Source organism: Marmota marmota, unplaced genomic scaffold (genome assembly GCF_001458135.2).
Source record: "Marmota marmota marmota unplaced genomic scaffold, marMar, whole genome shotgun sequence".
In the NCBI taxonomy this organism is placed as follows: domain Eukaryota; kingdom Metazoa; phylum Chordata; class Mammalia; order Rodentia; family Sciuridae; genus Marmota; species Marmota marmota.
The window spans coordinates 1,329,915-1,350,413 of NW_026000142.1; the positions used below are offsets into that span (position 1 = coordinate 1,329,915).

Genomic DNA, 20,499 nt, shown 5'->3' on the forward strand with positions numbered 1-20,499 from the left:
CCCCGTCTGGAACCCAGAATTCAGCCCTGAGTACGGTGCTTGCGCGGCTGGCAGAAACTGCAGCGCTGTAACCCTGCGTCTCTATCCCAGCGCACACTGCAGACTCTAGCCGCGGGGCGATTTGCTGAATAAGCAGTTACCCTCCGTGCGACAAACCTCTCGCGTTTGAGTCCCCGTAGCCGATCCTCGTGCGATGGAAATCCTTCCTCCAGGTTCCGGAGCACCCCACTATTGCTGGAAATTCCTAACAAGATATCCTTTAGCCGTCCTGACTTGTCATACTCCCACACAGTGAAGCAGCACACGGGGGTAATGCACTCCCCTCGCCGCCATCTTCCAAATCCCAAAATGAGAGAATTTTAATACCTCATCACCAGGTTTACTTTTAGTGTGGTCATCATCCTCTGAGTGCCCACTAGTTGCTTGTCATTTCTTGCAAGGGTTGGTGCCCAGAAGTAATCACACTATTCTAGAGTCATTCTGGCTTCATTTAATCAGGTAAGAACACCCCTTTTAGTTCTCTTGTTCTAGGCTGTGTACTTTAATTAATGTGGCACCTCCACCCCACTGTTGGCTTATTTGAGCTTACTGTCAACTCAAATCCCGAGGTCTTTTCTCAAATAAATCACCATTAAACCATATTCTGCTAACCTCCTACTTGTCCATGGAATGTTTATAGTCTCAAAGCAAACTTTTGACTTATCCATGTTAAAATTTATTTTGTTGTTTCAGCCCTCAAGCCTCCACTAGGCTGTTGAGTTATCTTCACATCTTCATCTTGGCATCAATATTTCATCTTTCTCTACCTATTTCCCATTCCTCATTCATAGTGAGTTCAAATGCTGTGGCTGTAGGTATTGACATAGAAAGGTTTATAAAGCCATCATTTAACAATGATGTCAAGTATGGCAATTCTCGAAGACTTGCAGAAAAAAAGACTCAGTGTATAAAAAATATTGGGTCTGAAGAATAAGAAAGGGAGGGAGGGAGAGAGAGAGGCAGAGGAAAAGAGAAAAAGTTTTAATAACTAATGGAAAAATTTTATTTAAGATCTCAGTTCTAGAGCTGTTCTTCTCCTGATCTATTAATTTGTGTGCAGCTCTGTGGTCACAGTTGACTGTGCAACACATCTAGTTTTCCTGTTTATTTAGGCTGCCAGGAAGTTCAAAGGCAAATTTGCAATGCAGTTCTATTGCACAGAATATAGTCCCTACCTTATTCTTGAACTCTTCTTGTTTTTCTTTTCATCTATTTTCTCTATAACTTTTAAAAATCATGTATTGTGTAAACATTTGTGATTTATTTTAAATTCTTTGGAAAGAGATATTGTATAAGCCAAAGGTAGGCATGTAAAATCTCCATGTGACTTTCTAATTTTTTTCAGCATTAATGATGGAACCCAGAACTTGTACATGCTGATCAAGGACTCTATCCTCAGCCCTTGATGTGACAGATTTTTAAGAAATATTGAACACAGTCACACTTTGGACAATAAGAAGTGTAGGAAAAAAGAATTGGGATGGAGTAAAATTATAAGATTATAAATTTATAGCTTTGAAATTGTTCAAGATAAATCATTATTGGGAATTAAAATTACTGAAGAATGGGCTGGAGTTGTGGCTCAGTAGTAGAGCTCTTGCCTAGCATGTATGAGGCACTGGGTTCAATTCTCAGCACCACATTAAAATAAATAAATAAATAAATAAATAAATAAATAAATAAATAAAATAAAGGTTCATCAACAATTAAAAAAAAATCCTGAAGAGTCTATGTATATCACTGTGTAAAATAAAATACAGTCACATAAACAATGGTCTTAAATTGAAATACTTTTGAAATTTAGGGAGGTACAGTAAATAAAGGAACAAGATAGTAGAAACAGTAGAGACAGTTCTTACTAGAACTGGAGAAAGGCTGACCCATTGAAGTACATGTAAATATGTTACTGAATGAAACACTGGTAGACTCTCTATCTACTGATACAAAATCACTGAGTAATTTTTTGCCTTGATTTTATAAATATGAGAAACTCTAGGTCAAAAAGTTAAAACTGTCCTTCCTTTTCTCTTTCAGGTTATTGGTTGCCTAGTTATAAGTTGAAGTCATCCTGGGCAACAGGCCTGCACCTGTCTGTGCTGTTTGGTCATGTGGAATGTCTCTTGGTGCTATTGGACCACAATGCCACCATCAACTGTAGACCCAATGGAAAAACTCCTCTTCACGTGGCTTGTGAAATGGCCAACCTAGACTGCGTGAAGATCCTCTGCGACCGGGGAGCAAAGCTCAATAGCTACTCCCTAAGCGGACACACGGCTTTGCACTTCTGTACAACTCCGAGCTCCATTCTCTGTGCCAAGCAGTTGGTGTGGAGAGGTAAGCCTTTCTGGGAGGCTGGCATAACTGTCTGCTAACACACTGGGGGGCTTGAGACTTGATGATCCCCCTTTACTTTGGGCAGCAGTGTAGTAGGCATCTTCCTGCCTTAAGCTTAGTTTAAGAGCTGTAGGGTAAACATACACATGCATTTATGTAGTTCTTATGTAGCCAAGGTCCTGCAGTAATCACTTTGCCATCTTACTATTTATTAAGTGTAGGAAGTGCATCAATTTATTCCTTTCCTTAACAAATATTTATTCTGCTCCTACTATGCATGTAATATATTTTGGGAGAGGAATTGATGGAATTCGGAGATGGATTAGATGTGGGTGTTGGGGGGGTGAAGGAAAAGGAAGTTCCAAGTATCATCTCCAGGTCTCTGGTTTCAGAAAACGGGTAGATAGTAATGTTATTTTTTGAGATAGAGAAACTTGAGAAAGAAACATGTATGGCAGGATGATTTTTAAGGTAGATTTTTTAAAGTCTCGTTAATAGAGGTGTAATCAGCACACCGTAAAATTCACCTGATTTTGAGAAGCACCATTTTTGTGAGACCATCACCACACCTTAAAAAGGTCCTTGATTCCATTTTATTGTTTAAAAAATATTTTGTTTTAGTTGAACACAATACCTTTACTTTATTTTTATGTGGTGCTGAGGATTGAACCCAGCGCCCTGTAAGTTCTAGGCCAGTGGTCCACTGCTGAGCCACAACCCCAGCTCTGCCCTTTGTATTTATTCCTTCCACAACAACCACAAATCTGTCTTCTGTCCCTATATTCTTGCCTTTTTAGAATGTCCTAGAAGTAAAATCATACAATGTGTAGGCCTTTGGTATGGTTCCTCCCACTTATCATAATGGGTTTGAGATTCATCTACGTGGTGGATTGGACCAGTAAGTCAGACCTTTCACTCTCTGAGGAATATTCCAGGGTTAGCACGTAATGCAGTTTATTCACTCCCCAGTAGAGGCACATTTGGAATATTCCTACTTCATCAGTTTTGAAAAAATGCTGATATAGACATTTGTGTACAGATTCTTACCTGGACGTGTTTTCTTTTGAATAAATACCAAGGAGTCATATAGTAAATTCATACAAGATGGGCACACTGTTTTCGTAAGTGATTATACCATTTCGTATCTCCACCAGCAACGTGATAAAATTCCATATTTTCCTATCTTTGTCAAAGTTTGATGTTAGATATTAAAAAAATTTTAATATCCTTATAAGTATGGATTGGTATCTCACTGTGGTTTTAATTTGAATTCCCTAATGACTAAGAATGTTAAGTATGTTTTCATGTATTTATTTGCTCACTATACATTCACTTTGGTGAATTACCTATTCACATCTTTTGCTCCTTTTTTTGATTGTTGTTTTTAAGTAGGTTTGAGAGAGTCTTTACATACTCTGGTTACTATTCTTTTTTCAGGTATATAGTTTGCCCATATTTTAATTTATTTATTTTTGGCTTTACTTTTCATTTTCTTAGAAGTGTCTTTCAAAGAGTAGAAGTATTTAATTTTTTCATACCTTTATTTTATTTATTTATTTTTATGTGGTATTGAGGATCAAACCCAGGGCCTTGCATATGCTAAGCGAGTGCTCTACCATTGAGCCACAACCCCAGCCTTAAGTATTTAATTTTGATAAAATTAATTCATTTTTTTTCCTCTTATGATTTATGCCTTTTGTGTCCTCTGCCTATATCAGATAACATTTTCTCTTATGTTCTCTTCTAGAAGTTTTATAATTTTAGCTTTTTCTCCTAGGGCAAGAATTTATTTTGAGTTAATTTTTATAGATAGTATGAAATATGAATTGAAGTTCATCCTTTTTTTAACATGAATGTCCAATTGTTTCAGCACCACTTTTTAAAAACACTATTCTATCATTACTGAACTGCCTTGGTATCTTTATCAAAAATCAATTGGTCATAAATGTATAGGTTTATTTGTGGACTTTAGCCTATTCCATTGATCTATGTGTCTATTTTTTATAGTACTCCACTGATTTGATTGCTGCAGCTTTATATTAAGTCAGGTAAAGTTCTCCTAGATTGGCTTTATACATGAGAAGTTTCAGATCTCTTTGAGACTTCAAAGTGATTAAGCCAAGAATACTTTTGATATAAAAGTATGGATTTCAAAAGAAAACTCTGGACTAAAGCTACAACTTTCAGAATTGTTGGCCTATAGATTACATTTGAAGCCAAGAAAATCAATAAAACCACCTGGATAAGCAGTATATATAGAGAAAAGAGAAACTAGGGCAAAGCCCTGTGAATTTTAACTTTCAGTCTTGAGAAGGATAGGGAGGAGCCATCAGAGTATGACTCATAAGAGAAGTTGGAGAAACCTAAAACTGTCTTTTTGACAACAGAGACTAAAAAAGAGGTAGGTTCTGGAAGCAGGGAGTATGGCCATCAAAGTATAATGAGATGTTCCCTAAACTGGACGGGACTTGTCACTGATAAAAACAATTTTGGTGAATTGGTATAGAAGCCAGATGAGAACAGTGTGAAAGGGGGTTTGATAAGAGATGGTATATGTATACAATTGCTAAAAAAATTTTGTCTGCAAAAGTGAGCATAAATACAGTGGTTGTTGGAGAACTCTGGGATAATACAGAATAGTACCTACAGTTGGAGATAAAAGGGAATGCATGTATATCAAGGGGAAGGACTCAAAGAAAGAAAACAGTTCAGGGCTGGGGTTGTGGCTCAGTGGTGGAGCACACTAGCATGTGTGAGGCACTGGGTTTGAGTGTCAGCACCACATATAAATAAATAAAGTCCATTGACAACTAAAAAAAAAAAAAAAAGCCCAGCCTCTCCTTCTTGCCTACTCTAGGAGGAGGGGTCTGGCACAGAGACACAGACAAGACCCATTCCACTTTTCAATTTATTCATTTCTTTTTAGATTTAGTTTCCATTTTTATTCATATTTTCATTAGTTTAAATTTTTATTTTTTAGATTTTTAGAAGAATATATATTTTTAGAAATTATATACTTGCTCAATGATTCACTTAAAAAAAAAACTTTTGTGGAGAGAACATTCAAAAGGTACCTTCAGCGACATTTAAGTGCATAACCTCATGTTATTCACTACAGTCGCCCATCAAAGTGTCCATCAAAGCTCCAAACCTACTCATTGTGCAGTACTGAAGCTTTCCTAACTTTAAATGCTGCTGACTTTTCATGTGATTTCCTCCAGTACAAAGGAAACAGTGGCCAGTCCTGGTACTCCTCGAAGACTTCCCCTTTCCCATCTCTTCTATCCCTGACAACCTGGGAGGAGACTCCCTAGAGATCAGAAATAGAGCTGTGTGGGGAACTCAACTCTACTCCCTCGAGGCTGACTCTAAAGAATTAGGCTCATAGCAATCAGAGAGAAAAGGTAAGTCCATGAAAGATGGACTTGCTCTTTAGGGCCCTGGCATCAAAGGCTGAATCCAAGAAGAAAAAAAAGAAAAATTAGAAAACAAAAGTGTTCAACTTCTGTGTGTCAAACATCTTAAAAGGCAGTCATAAAACTAAGACTATATGAAAAAGGGCTGATATCCTTAACACATAAAAATAATCTTAAAACAAGCCAACAAAGACAAAAAAAGAAAAAAGAAAGAAAGAAAAAATTAGAAAAGAAGATGAAAAAAGCAAAAAAAAAAAAAGTCACATAAATAAGAACTAATGATATGGATGTAACATAATGGTCACTTTCACTGGTAATCAGTAAAATACCATGGAAAGTAACACGTGGAAGACAAGAAGCTTCAGAATAATGCACTTATGGTATATTTTATATTTTTGTGTTAGAAGTATTTATTGGGTAAGGAAATCGTTTAAAATACACCACAATTTAAGCTGGTGTGGTGGTGCATGCTTGTGATCCTAGCCTCTGGGGAAGCTGAGGCAGGAGGATTGTAAATTCAAAGCCAGCCTCAGCAACTTAGCAAGTCCCTTTTTCAAAATTAAAAAATACATAAACAAAAAGGACTGGGGATGTGGTTTAGTGATTAAGTGCCCTTGGGTCCAATTCCCAACATTAAAAAAATAATAAAAAATAACCGAGGGCGTTGGCACATGCCTGCAATCCCAATGGCTTGGGAGGCTGAGGCAGGAGGATTGAGTTCAAAGCCAGCCTCAGCAAAAGGGAAGCCCTAATTAAGTCAGTGAGACCCTGTCTCTAAATAAAATACAAAAGAGGGCTGGAGATGTGGCTCAGTGGTGGAGTGCCCCTGAGTTTAATCCCTGGTACCTCCCCCCATTGAATAAATAAAACAAATAAATAAAATAAAAATAAAAGCATGGTAAATAGGAGTTAATAAGAAAATAAAATTGTGCATTAGGCCATTGGGAAAGTCTCTCCCACTTTGTGGGTGGATGAATAGGAGAAGGTAGGTCTTCTGGTCTGGAGACTCTGGAAGCCTGAGCCCCTTGCTTTGCTGCTGTCTTGGTATTTTTATGTCCTCAGCCTTTTCGACAATATAAGTGTCCTACTGACCTGGGAGTAGCTCCCGGAGCCCTGAGTGTGTGGATGGGACCCACTGTCATCTAATTAATGGAAACTGTTATGTTCACAGTTAACGAAATGCTGCTCTTGGTCAGTTTCTTTCCTCCCTGTCTCTGGGGACACAGCGGAAGGCTGAATTCTCAGTCTCTGGCTCATGCGGTAAGCATTTGTGGGGAGAAGTCACATACATCACTTGGTGGCTGGACAGAGCGAATTGAGACGGCACACAGACAAGAAATATAAGTCAGGCTAACATTAAACTCGGGACCAGGGAAGTCCATTAGGGGGAGAACCAATGCCATGGCAACTGAAAACCGATGTAATTTCATTTGCTATTTAATGGGCTCTTTGTGGAAAAGGCTAATTGAGTCCAAAAAATTGCATGCAATTTTCTCTTAAAGGATTTCCCCCTGTTTTTCAGTGTTGCACGGCTCGCTTTGTCCTCGTGCTGGATTTTTGTCTGCTATTTTTCTGTTTGCCTTTCTACTTAATGCCTCCCATCTCTGGCCTTTGTTTCCTTTGGTATTAGGATAATAGTGTTCATCAGTTGAGAGGGCTTATTTACCTTCGTGAAAACATCCTCTCCCTACATCCACCATTTCCCTACGAATAAAGAGTCAGGTCAGGTTTGGCTGGCTGCAAAGCAGCATATTATTTCTACCTATTCCCTTTCGTAAGAGAAAAATGAAAGCTGCTTGCTTTGCTCTGCATGAAGCAAATCCTGACAGTGGGAGGAAAATTTGTTACTGCAGGAAAGCCATAAAAATTCAAATGTTTTCTAGCAGAATGTAGCATGAGGGCAATGTAAAGAAGACTGTGCCTTTTAAAAGACTGTCCTCTGCTACTTCATGTGACAGTGACACAAGTCACCCACATGCTAGGAATTCTTTGTTCCACAAAGTGGAACATAATAGGTCAAGATGGCACTGGCCTTCATTTTAACCAAGAAATAGATATACTTGCTGGACAGACACCACTCATACCACCCCAGTGTCTTCCAGCTTCCCATTGCTTATGTCACACATCAGAACAGCATAGATCTGACCATCTTAGTCATTTACAAACCACACAAAGATTTCTGCTATATTGGCTTTATTGTTAGTATCACTTAAACAACATGAATTTAATTTTTCTTTAAGTTGACATTACTTCTTGAAATTAATTTTAGAGGAAACTTGATATCACTATAAAAAATAAAAAATGCAAATCCTTTGCCATACACGAAAAGGAACAGTAACAGGAAGTAATGGGCAAAGGAATTCTTGACCTTCACCTGCTCAAAAACCCTCTTCTCTCAAGTGGTGGAGAACGACTCTAAAAAGCCTCTCTTCTGATCACTGGTCTCTCCAATCATTCTGTTCTTAAAGAGAACTTGAAATTAGTTTGCAGGTCTTATCTCACGTTCAGTCAGACAGCAGTTCCTCCAGCCCTGTGTCCCATGTGAAAATCATCCCACACTTTGCAAAACACAGCTTTAAGCTGTGCAATGTAAAGCTGATGGTCTATTTGGTAGTGGAATTTTAGAAGCAATCCCCTTAAGAATTAGGACTGGAACAAGGTTGCTGTTCTTACCACGTTTCTTCAGTCCTATCCTGGAGATCCTAGACTGCACAAAGACAAAAGAAAAATAAATAATGTATGAAGGCCAGAAAGAAGGAAGCAAACTGCCATTATTTCATAGAATCTATTTATCTCATAGAAAACTTGAGAAAACCTACCACCAAGTGGTTAGTTAGAATGAGTAACTGAGTTCAGCAGAGGTACTGTATTTCAGATCACTATACAAAAATCAATTGCATTTCTATATAACAGAACCAAGTAACTAGAAATTGGTATGTATGTGATGATATATTTGTCATATGACATGAAATCTAAGGGATCTAGAAAATGTATTCAATCAAGGAGGTGAAAGAGGTCTAAAATTGTTTGATGAAATTAACAAGATCCCATATTCAAGGTTTATTATGAAAAATAAACCTCAGATGCAAACCTTTTCCTTCTTTAATTTGATTTGCTGGATGTTTAGCTCCATATTGCTAAATAAACACCATTTATTTATGCATAAAAATTGAAAAGAATAACTAGTAATATAAGCAGTTTTGTGGCAATTGACAGATTTGTCATAGTGGAAAAATGAGGACCTGGCTCAATAGCCTCCATTGGTGGCCCCCAACTGTACAGCTACCTTTCAGTCCCCTACCCTCACAATATAGTTCCATCATAACATAATGTAGCAAATTAGGGTAATTTTTTTTGTACAGTTTCCCCTGCTGTGGATGGTTTTGTGTTATTTATTATGGATTTTTATTTAGTTACCTGTATACTCATTGTTATTTGAACCCCCAAACTTACTAAAAGTTTTAATCATTTCTGAAATATGTAAACTCAGTGAGTATTTTATCAATTTCATTTTCTGGAAAAAAATTGTTTCTGGAACCTTCACACTTGCCTCAATCAAGCCCAACTTGATGTGTGTCTGGTGTATCACCATTGTACTGGGGTCCTCCTTCCCTATCATCCTGGAGATCCCTTTTTCTGAATTTCATGTTTGGTTTTCCTGTTTCCTGAATTCCAAGTCTCCCTAAGTCTTGGTTTGTTGCCTTTATTAGTTAAATATATTCTCTAGTAGATTTCTGAGAAAGGATGCATGAGACTATACATGCTCCCAAATGTGCTTATTCCACCCTGATTGGCATAGAATTCTAGGTTATTTTCCTTTAGCATGATAAAGGCATTACTTCACTGCTTCTAGTTTTCAGTATTGAAACTGGAAAATCTGAAGCCATTTTATTTCCTGTAACCTATTATCTTCCTCTCTGGGGAGTGTCGAATTTTCTTTTCATCTTTGATTCAGAAATTCCACATGATTTGTCTTGGTGGGTTTATTTGCATCTATTATTCCTTTTAATCCCCAAATACTTGCCTATCAGTTCTGAAAAAATGTTCTTGAATTATTTCTTGCCTGAATTATCTTCTTCTGTTCACTGTATGCTCTCTTTTTTTGAATTGTGATTATTTAAATATTATACCCCCCACACCCTACCCCAGGCCATTTTTGTCTGTTTGTATTGTTTTTCCTGTTTGTGCTGTATTTTGTGAGAGATTTACTCCAGGTTACATTTCTCTGTTTTTATTGTCTCTATATACTGCATTAGTGGCTTTCCTTAGTTGTCTTCTAATCCTTGGCTATCTACCTGTGTTTCAGATTGAGTGACTAAAATCAAAGTGAAGTTTGTTGACTATTAGCCTCACGGTAGGGATCCGGCTAAACCTTTCATCCAGGGAATCATTGACATAGTATTTTTTAGATTTTTTTTTTTTTAAGACTGGTCATATTCTCCAAAGAAAAATCTAACTGGCTTCTTCCTGGAGGCTCCAGGCCTAATTGTCAGTATTCCAGTTGTTGAATTAGGAGAAAAATCTGGGAATGCAAATATAGAATACCTGCTCTGCCCTCTCCTTTCTGCTGACCTCAAATTTACTCTCATGCAAAGTCTGAGTTCAGATTTCCATTCTGAAGATCTTTATTAACTCCCTTATGCTCACTTGGATCTGTGTTATGTTCTGTATTCTGGTAACACATTCCAGGTTTCCTTTGTGGCACTTATATTGTATTTGTTTTGTTCTTCGATACGTGTCTGCCTGGAGGGTTCAGGAGAGTAGAGACTGTTTTGTTTAACATAACCATGTGCACAGTGCATTTTGAGTGTTGACTATTGAATTGAATGTTGATTATTGAATGCTCTTTGAGAACAAGTTCTAGTTCTAAGGAGAAGAGTGGGATAGAGGCAAAGAAATTACTAGAGAAAATCATGCCTGCTTTTTGGGTCTATTGTGTTCATCTTTTAGATGACACACTAACTTGAACATTTAAAAAAACGGGTGGAAAATTCCACTAGGGGGAGACAGATTGAAGATAGAGAGGAGGCATAATTTTTGATGTGAGGATTCTGAGAAGTTTGGGAAATGAGATCCAGAGCAATAGAAGGAAAGATGGGCTTTAGAGAGGAGAACCTGGTTTTACTATTGTCAGAGAGGAAGAACGGCTTAGGGCTTTGAGGAAGTTTCCATTTGAAGGGTATTTGTCCATGAAAAGCAAGAAGAAAGATCAGAGAGTGAAAAAGAGAAGGAAATGGATTAAAGACTTGAAAAAAGAGGTTGGGAATAATTATCATGGGGTAAGGGAATAAGTTAGGAAGAGAAGCATTGGATTGCTGAGCAGTCTGGAGGGCCCAGCTGTTTTCACATTTGGCCAAGCCTGGAGTATGGTTCTTGCTATATGGTGTGTGGTGCAAGCAATGAGACCATAGGGAATTGGGTTCCCGAGGATGAGAGCTACCCATCGCACAGGTGCGTGTTATGAAGAGATGGAGAGAGTTAAGGTTTTGGCAGTAGAGTTATTGAAAGGATGGGATATGAAGCTAACTGGACAGAGAGGGATGAAAGTAAGGACATCTAATGGATAAAAAGAACATAGAGAGATTGTGTGAATGAATTCCTGGAATGGCTATGTTGGACATTAAGCAAGCAAAATACAAAGATAGAAGGTTATGGTCAGAGAATTAGATATGGCAGTTAGTGACTTTCGGAGACTGATCAGTTTCCCGTAAAGACTCAGTCCAGGTATGAGTGTGGGTGGGAGTCACCCAATCACATGGAGGAGAAAGTCACTCAAGAGAATGAGACCCAGAAACAAGGGGACCAGGGTGTTCATTGGGTCATTCGTATCATTATAAAAAACACCCAGAAGAATGGCAGAGATTTGTGTACAGAAGCATAATGTGAGTTAGGTCTCTAAGTCTTCAGAAGCTGATGGAGAGATAAATGCATAAGGGAAAGATGTTACATGGTATCGTTGCAAAAGCAGAGCCCTAAAGAAGCAGGGTTGTTCTTTTTATTTATTTTTCCAAGGGAATTAGAGAGTAATTGGAAGCAGCAATGGGGAGTCAGATATATGAAAAAAGAACACCCAGCTATATACTGCAGGACAGAGTTAAGCATCCTGCATCCGTTGTTTGAGCTTGGAACAGAGCAAAGCTAGTTTGGTTGCCATGGTAACCAACGCCATGGCTCCAGGCTCATTAATCCTGTGTTCCAAACTAAGCACTTAGCAATAGCTTCTGAATAAATGCAACAAAGCTCTGCATACTGAAAAGGGCACATTCATGTTAAGCAGGGGAAAAAGGTTTTCAATTTCATTCATTAAACTTGAGTAAATAATTTAATATCTTTGTGCGCCAGTCCTCAGAGCTAATGAATAAGGATAAATGCTTAATGGAAAATCTAGCTTAATAAAGTTAACAGCATCGGCTCTCCATATAAAGGAAATTGATGTTGCCAGTATATATGCATATGAAGGGGAAAATGGAAAGGAAAATAACAAATATTAAGCATCTACGATGTGGATATGTCAGGTACCTTAAAATAAAATGTCTCATTTAATCCTTGCAATGACCACGTGAGGCGCACATTATTCTGCTCATTTTATAGATGAGGAATCAGAGACTCAGAGAAGTTAAATAAGGCCTCGGTGCACACAGCTCCTCGTATTCCAGAAGACTCAATTCTATTTGGTTAATGTTCATGATGATCCTCCCTGCCTGCCTGGGAATTGTGTACTGTTTACCCATCCGAGACATTTGACTAATTAAAAAATGAGAAGAAAAGTTTGTGCTAAGGTGACACAGTATAAAAGAGAAGCTTAAATATTGGATTGAAGGTCCATTAGCTTGAAAAATAGTCACTGCCATGAGATGTTTTAAGGAAAAAAATACAAGAAGGCAGCTGGGTATAGTAACAGGGTGTTTAATTAAGACATGAAAAACAGTCAATGCTTCTTCCAAAATTTGTTCCCTCAAAGCAATCATTCATCCCCACTCTGTCACTTCCTAGCATGAAGAAGGTTTGGAGTTGGGCTGCAGACCCTCAACACAGGAGCTGATTCTTTCCCTCTGGATAGGGTGTCATGCCTTTGTTTGGGTTTTTTGGATTTGCTGCAATGAATGTTGAGATAAGTGATGAAAGAAGATATAGTAAAAATCCAATAATTCATTTTCCTTAAAATTAAACTCTTTAATTAAAAAACACCACCTTGATCAATTTCCAGTTTCTGCCTCCAACAATGTGATATATCGAGGTGTGAAATAATAGAAATAACTAGACGCAAGTTAAATATCCCTGTCATTAAACTTAGCTGTTAGCATTTTGTTTTTTTAATCTAACTACCAATTGTTCGGTCTCAGCCATACAGTTATCTCTGTCTGTTTTCTCACCAGAGTCACATAATGCTGCCCAGACTAGTCCCAAGAGCATTTTCAGAGGGAAAGAAGCAAGAACAGCTTTCTTTCACCCCCGTCGGCATTATAGGTTTTCTTCTCATGCTGGCTCTCTTGACTTTAAGTTCCCCTATCAAAAGCCACATGTGACTTGTGTTCTGAGTTTTCATCCTGGGTGTGCTATCTTTCCTCTATAGCTAGAAGCATCAGAAATCGGAAATTAAAGGATGACATTTCCTTGGGTCTGTACTACTTCATTTTTTTTTCCTATCAGCACTTCTTTAATTTTATCTTCCTTAGAGTAGCCTGGATCTTATTATCCTCCAAACATTTTAAACACATTTAGCATAAGATATCAGATTTAGAAACAGAAATGCAGTGTTTTCTTTGTAACCTCTGTAAGTAATAACTTATGTATGATAATCAAAACAACTTAAGAAGGGGATTCAAGGGCTCAGACTTGGAGGTAATGGTCAAATCAAACAAAAGCCCAAGGCTCCAATCTCAGTTTTCCATTAAGCTAACAAAGAAAACACACAAATAAGGAAAATGGAAAAAAACATCAGAATTGACAGTTAAGAAAATCAAGCATATGCCAGCAGAATTGGAGGTTAAACATAAGCCAGTTTCCTAAAGGTCTCTACTAATTAGAAAGCCAATGGGAACAGAACGAGTGGACCCTGTCTTTTCTGAGACAAAACATCTCCCTAGCAATCAGAAGAGGTATTAGCCAACCCCTGTGAAGAGCCACCAAGGGGTGGATGCTGCTAGGGGGGGTCCCCTATAAGGGGGCCCACCTAAAGCAAATCCCTGGAGCTCAGTGTTCTTTGTGGTTGTTTACTTGTGGCCTTAGACATCTTGAAACTCTCAGAAACATTCTTCAGAGAAGAGGGCCACACCAACCAAAGAACTAGATGGTACAGACAGGAAACAAATTCACTTCCTGCAAGCAACGCTGAATTAACCTGGGTGAGACCCTGAAGCAAGGTGGGCTTGGACTTAATAATAGCAGCAACCACCAGATGCCATTTCTATTGCACACCTGGAAATTTATCCACGTTATCATCAATCATCACAACTATCACGTGAGAGTCGTTCTATTATCCTCATGTGCGGATTTAAACTCCCAGCTTTAGACAAATGGCTGTAATGGTAAAACCAGATTTTGACTGTAGATTGATCACAATGCTGAGTACCTGTTTTGTCCACCAGGTGGTGCAGCCTCCCCTTTGCTAGGGAGAGTACTGGGCTAGAGGTATCTATTTAGTCTTGGAACTGTCCTGAGACTTTTCTTTTGCCCTACCTAGGGAATCTTTGTCTCCCTGGTGTGTTTAACATGTCAGTCAGTGAACCCGCACTCCTTTAGCTCTTATGTAAAGGATGGCAAGATATAACTCCCTGAAATCTCAGCCCTCATCTACCAATTAAGGTCATTGTTCATAACTCAATTTCATTCTAGGAAACTCCAGCAAGGGCTCAGGGATCATGTATGACTCCCCTCTGCCCCCTCAAAAAAGGAAAGATTCCTTTGGTTAAAATAAGTTTTGGGAAATTCATGTTAAGTTAGATTTCCTCACCATAGGGCTTCCTCAGAATCTTTTATATGGTAATGTGAGTTGTAAATAGACAAAAGTTATACAGAATCTACACATTAATTTAGCCACAGACCTTTTAATTTGCATGCATCTCCTATTACCAGTATGCTACAGAGCAGACTTTGGGAAATGTTGGCTTAGAGGAATGAGATTGGGGATTAGAAGGGAAGCTCATATTTGTGCTCCAAGAACTGCACAGAGCTCTGTGTACATCGGTCTTCCGATGTATAGCTGAGGGCAGGCAGGCAGGCGGGCAGGAGATCCAGGGAGAAGCTGCAGTCCGCTAGCAGAATTCCTTCTGGCTTGTGTTAGATGGGCTTTTGCTCTATCAAGGCCTCCAATGGATTGGGTGAGGACCCCCTGGATTATAAAAGTAATCTCTTTTCACTCAAAGTCCACCAATTCAAATGTGAATCTCATCCAACAGACACCTTCAGAAAAATGTTTGATCAAATATATCTGGGCCACCATGGCCCAGCCAAGATGACACATGAAATTAACCATCACGTCCACTGACACCTGTGTCAGATTTCTGACCTACAGATCTATAAGATAAATGAACTTGTGCTGTTTTAGGCCATTCAGTTTGTGGTAGTCAGTCACAGCAGTAAGAGGAGGCCAATACAGTGGCCATCTACGTAGTCTAAGCATCAGCATCTACTACAGAGCTGGTAATTTCCTGAGGACTTGGTCATCTGTCTTTCAGTTTTAGTCCATTTCCCCAGTTCTGCCATCTTCAGGACTGATTTCGTTTCTGACATAGATCTCCAACCCAGTCTCCCAGCTCCTTGACCACCACCACTCCATGGAACCACCTCATGGTGCTCCAGTTCTCCACTCCCATGATCACACCCGGGCCCTTTATGTTGTCCCATTATTTTCTCTTGTTGCCCTTTTCTCTCAGTCACCCCTCACCTGTTCTTCAATGACACGATGACTCCAGTTCCTCTCACCTCTTCTTATCCAGGTTTCCCATCCCTTAGCATCATTTCTTTCCCTTTTCAGTCAGGGCTTTTGGTTGATTTGTTGAATTACTTTTTCACCAATATTCTAACTTTGCCACAACAGGGCAACAGGGTTCTTCTGGGCTAGTCCACTTCTCTCTCCTTAGTGTTAAATTATCTATTAACAATGCATAAAGAGGAAAGATGGTAGAATGAATCAGATGTTACTTTTCTATGTTCATATATAAATATACCACCAGTGAAATTCCACCTATGTACAACTCTGCATATGTGCAGATATGTACAACCACATGAATGGGATCCTAATTAAAATAAGTTTTACTCAATGTATGTATAATATGTCAAAATATACTCTACTGTCATATATATATATATATGTCATATATATATAATGTTATATATATATAACATTATATATATAACATTATATATATATAATATATATTATTATATTATTATTATTATATTATATATTATTATTATTATTATATTATATTATTATTATATTATATTATTATTATATTATTATATAATATATATAATGTATATATATAATATATATAATGTCATATATATATACTGTCATATATATATATATATATNTATATATATATATATATATATATATATATAATGTTTAAAAATACATAAAAACTAGCCAGGTGCAGTGCTGCGTGCCTGTAATCCCAGCAACTCCAGAGGCGAGGCAGGAGAATTACAAGTTCCAGGCCAACTTCAGCAACTTAGCAAGACCCTATCTCAAAAAATAAAGGGCTGGGATGTAGATAGAGCACTTCTGGGTTCAATCCCCAGTATAGCAAAAGCAAAAATATGAAAATCTAACCACAACACCCTTTGCTATATAGTTTATATAGCAAAGCTATATAAACTAAACAAATAATAAGCCAAAGATTAATAAGTTATCTACTAATTTTTATCACCAACGGTATGTACATTTTTGAGGAGATGTCATACACAGTATTTTCTTAAACAACATAGATAGATGGCTCCCCAAGAGTTGGAGAAGGAGGTTGACTTGCATGTTCAGAAGTGTCTGGCATCGAGAGCACGAACTCCCCTACCTTCACTTCTTTTTAGTCTGTGTTCATTGACAGTTCACCTCACAGCATGCATCATGTCAGGAATTAAGAGAAGATTCTGGGTCTCTACCTTTCATCCAGATGTCTCAATTTTGAAGATGGTAAAAAAGAAGTCCAACTTGAAGTTTATGGGAAATATTCTGTCCCAGCTGAGAGGGAACATTACCCTGACAACTCAGAGGGAAATTATTGTAAAAATTGCCTTTCTATAAGAAACAGGCAAAAATTGTGAAGACCTCTGCTTAATTCCATCTAAAATTTGAAGTGGACGTGGCCTCTACAAGACCCCAGGAGATAACAGGCAGAGATACAAAGCAGGGATACAAAGAAAGCTGGGGAAATAGTTTCCTTCTTCTATTCTCCTCTAAGGGTCCTAGACTATGTAGTACTCCTCTGGTTTCACCAGCCTGGGACACAGACAATATCACACACAGAGATCCTGTGTCTAACTGCTGCAATTGGCTACATTCTGCATTAAAGTGAAGTCTTTCTCCAAGGTTCTCTTTCTCTGCTAGGAATCCCAGCAAAGACTTAAACTCTATTCAGGCCATTGTTCTTTCTGGAAGCTACTGGTGGTAGAAAGAACCTAGGTGTTCTCTCTGGACTAAAGGACCTTACTCATAGTCAAGGATATTGTCTACACCAGAGATGGGCTTTATCATGTGTCTTTTGCTGCTCTCATTGCTACTAAGCCCATTGCCGCTTACCTAATTTCTGCTTATGTAATTGTTTTCTGCTGACTTCGTGCCTCCGTTGTATCTGTCTTCTTCCTGCCACATCATCCCCCATCTCACTCCTGTCCTGCTTCCATGGATCCAGGGTCATTCATCTTCACCTTCCGAACTGGTCCTGGCCTCCTCTTGATCTCACACAAAAACTGGCAGAATTTTGTCCCTGGGTAGAGGAAGAAGTCCTTATTCACTTTCTCTAAGTTCATAGTCTTTTACTTTTAAAAAAAAAAAACTTCCTCAGGATTAACCTCTTCTTCCGTTGAATGACAGTAATAGCATTCATTTCCTACAGTGACAATACTCATCCCAACCCTAAGATAGGGTCTGACTTCATGAGCCCAACAAGATTAGTGCAAAATAACATAATAATGGTACATTTTCCAATGCCTGAGTTATTCAGTCTTATCTCTGGTCGTTTTGCTAAATTTTAATCAGTGTTTTTTTGGAATTAAAAAGATAAAAAATGGAATAAATATAAGGTGACTGAGCTCAGTGCCTGAACCATGATTGTTCTCCAATAGCACATCGAGAAAGATATCTTTTCTTTAAGGTTGAGTAAGTTTAAAATAAACAAAATGATAAATAAACATGGGCTCGATGAAAAAAAAATATCTGCCTCCCAAGGGATGGGAGGCAATATTCTGAGGAGTTGGCAGATAAGCTTTGATATGAAAAAGATTTGCTTCAGGAGACAGAGGGAAAGTAGTCTCTGATATTTGCTTCCTGTTTTCAATATAGTTTTTTTTGTTGTTGTTTTTTTTTTTTTAAATACAGATAGCTGTTAAAGAAAAAAAAACTTGTTTTTGAGAACAGATTAGTGTCCAGGAGTTCTGTTTAACTAACCACGCTGACTTTCTAGCCCATTCACGGGCCTTTCTCCAGCCTTGTTTGCTGGGGTTTCCTCTCTTTTGTGTTTAAGTGTTGGTGTGCCCCCCACTAGTTTTCCCATATAAACTCAAGCCTGGCTTCAAATGACATCATAAGGTATTCAACCAGGTTTCTCTCTCCAACCTGATCCTCTCCCCCAACCTCCAGATGCCTCTCTTTCTCTCTGTAATCTTTCTACCCTGGACGTTCCATAATCATCTCAAGCTTACCCTGTCCAGAATGAAACTGTGCTCCCACCGGGCCCTCTGTGCTCACCACCTGTCCCATCTCAAGAAATCACAATTCAGTTCTTCCAGTTGTTCAAGCAAAGGCCTAGAGGGTGTTTCTGTTTCCTTACCCTTTCCTCACACCTCACAATAGCCAGACCTGTTGGTGCTGTTAAAATTGATCCAGTCTGACCCCTTCACCCCACCTACACTCTGGCCATCTGACTCCAAGTCAGACTCTTTCTTCCTGAGCTACGATGATGGACCTGATATAATTTCCCTGCTTTTACAGCTAGCCAGAGTGAGGGGAGGTGCATTGGTAACTCATTTTGCCTCCCTGTGTGTCCCCTTTGCATTTGGACTGTTGGGTTCCTCACTGACATCCTGATGTTATTCCCTGCGGCTACCGCTGTCACTCATCTCTTTTGGTGCTTGTCTTCTTTGTGTTTTCTGAACCCGTCAAATTTGTTCCTACCTTGGAAACTACACTCCTGCGGCTTGCTTTGCCAGGAAGGCCTCTCCCCAGGAACCTCAAATGGTTTCCTTCCTCACCACCCAAACGTCACACCTTAGAGAGCCTTCATGTGAAAAACATCTTATTCCCTTGTCCTTCTTCATTTCTTATCCAGCTTTATTCTCTCTTTGTTGTATTAGGTATTAGTAAACTTTTTGTCCATCTTCTTCACTAACAAGTCAACTTCATGATGTTGGTGACACTGTCTGTTTTCTTTAGTGGCTATATTATTCCCAGGGCCTAGATCAAGGGATCGAACACAGCAGGGGCTCAATAAATACTCATTATGCAAACACCACCTGGATCAATTTTAGAACATTCCATCACCCAACAAGAAACCTGTGCTGTACCCTTCAGCCATCACCCTTCATCTTCCCAAGGCCCCTGCTTCTAGGCAGATGCTAGCCCACTTTTTGTTTCTATGTACCTGTCTACCCAGGATTTTTCATAAAAATAGGATCTCGTAATAAGTGGTTCTCTATGTTGAGCTACCTTCATTTAGCAGAATGTTTTCAGTGCTAGTTAAAACAATGTACTAGCATTTCATTGCTTTAGATTAAAGAATAATATTCCATTGTATGACTATCCCACATTTTATTCATCCATTCACTAGTTGATGGACATTTGAATTGTTTCCACTTTGGGGCTATTAGGAATAATGCTGCTATGAATATTTATAGATAATTTTTTGTGTGTAGATGTATGTTTTTACTTTCCTAAAATATATGCTTAGCAATATTAGCAAAACTGGAATTGCTGGGTGGTACCATAGCACAGTGTTTAGGGGGAATTTTGGGGGGAATTCCATGATGTTTTCCAAAATGTCTGCAACATTTTACATTTCTACCAGTAGTGTGTAAGGATTCCGATATTTGCATGCCTTTGCTAATACTTGTTTATACATATGTATGTATTTTACCACATCTATTCTCTATTCTAGTGGGCTTGAAGTAGTTTATTTGCATTTCTATGGTAGCTAATGGCATTATGCACCTTTGCATGATTTGCATATTTTCTCTATAGAAAGGTCCTTTTTTTTTTTTTTTTTTTTTTAGTATTAGGGATTGGTCTCAAGTGCACTTTACTACTGTGCTACCCCAGTCATTTTTTAATTTTGAGACAAGAGTCCAGGTAGGTTGCTAAGGCTGGCCTTGAACTTGTCATCCTTTTGCCTCAGCCTCCCAAGTATCTGGGATCATATGCATGCACCATCTTGCCTATAACTTTGCTCATTTTTAAATTGGGTTACCATTTTACTATTGTATTCTGTTTTTTAAAAAATCTATCAGATATATAGTTGTTCCTATAATTTCAAGAGTATTCTATTCATAGGTA

General features: G+C 38.4%; 1 protein-coding gene across 1 annotated transcript in view; it reads left to right on the forward strand.

Annotated features, from left to right (window-relative positions):
• The window catches only part of Asb4 (ankyrin repeat and SOCS box containing 4), a 70,671-nt gene that overhangs the window by 12,055 nt on the left and 38,117 nt on the right, over positions 1-20,499 (forward strand). Inside the window, exon 2 of the mRNA XM_015488231.2 lies at positions 2,074-2,373. Within this exon, the coding sequence (XP_015343717.1) occupies positions 2,074-2,373 (300 nt within the window). The remainder of the gene's footprint in view (positions 1-2,073; positions 2,374-20,499) is intronic.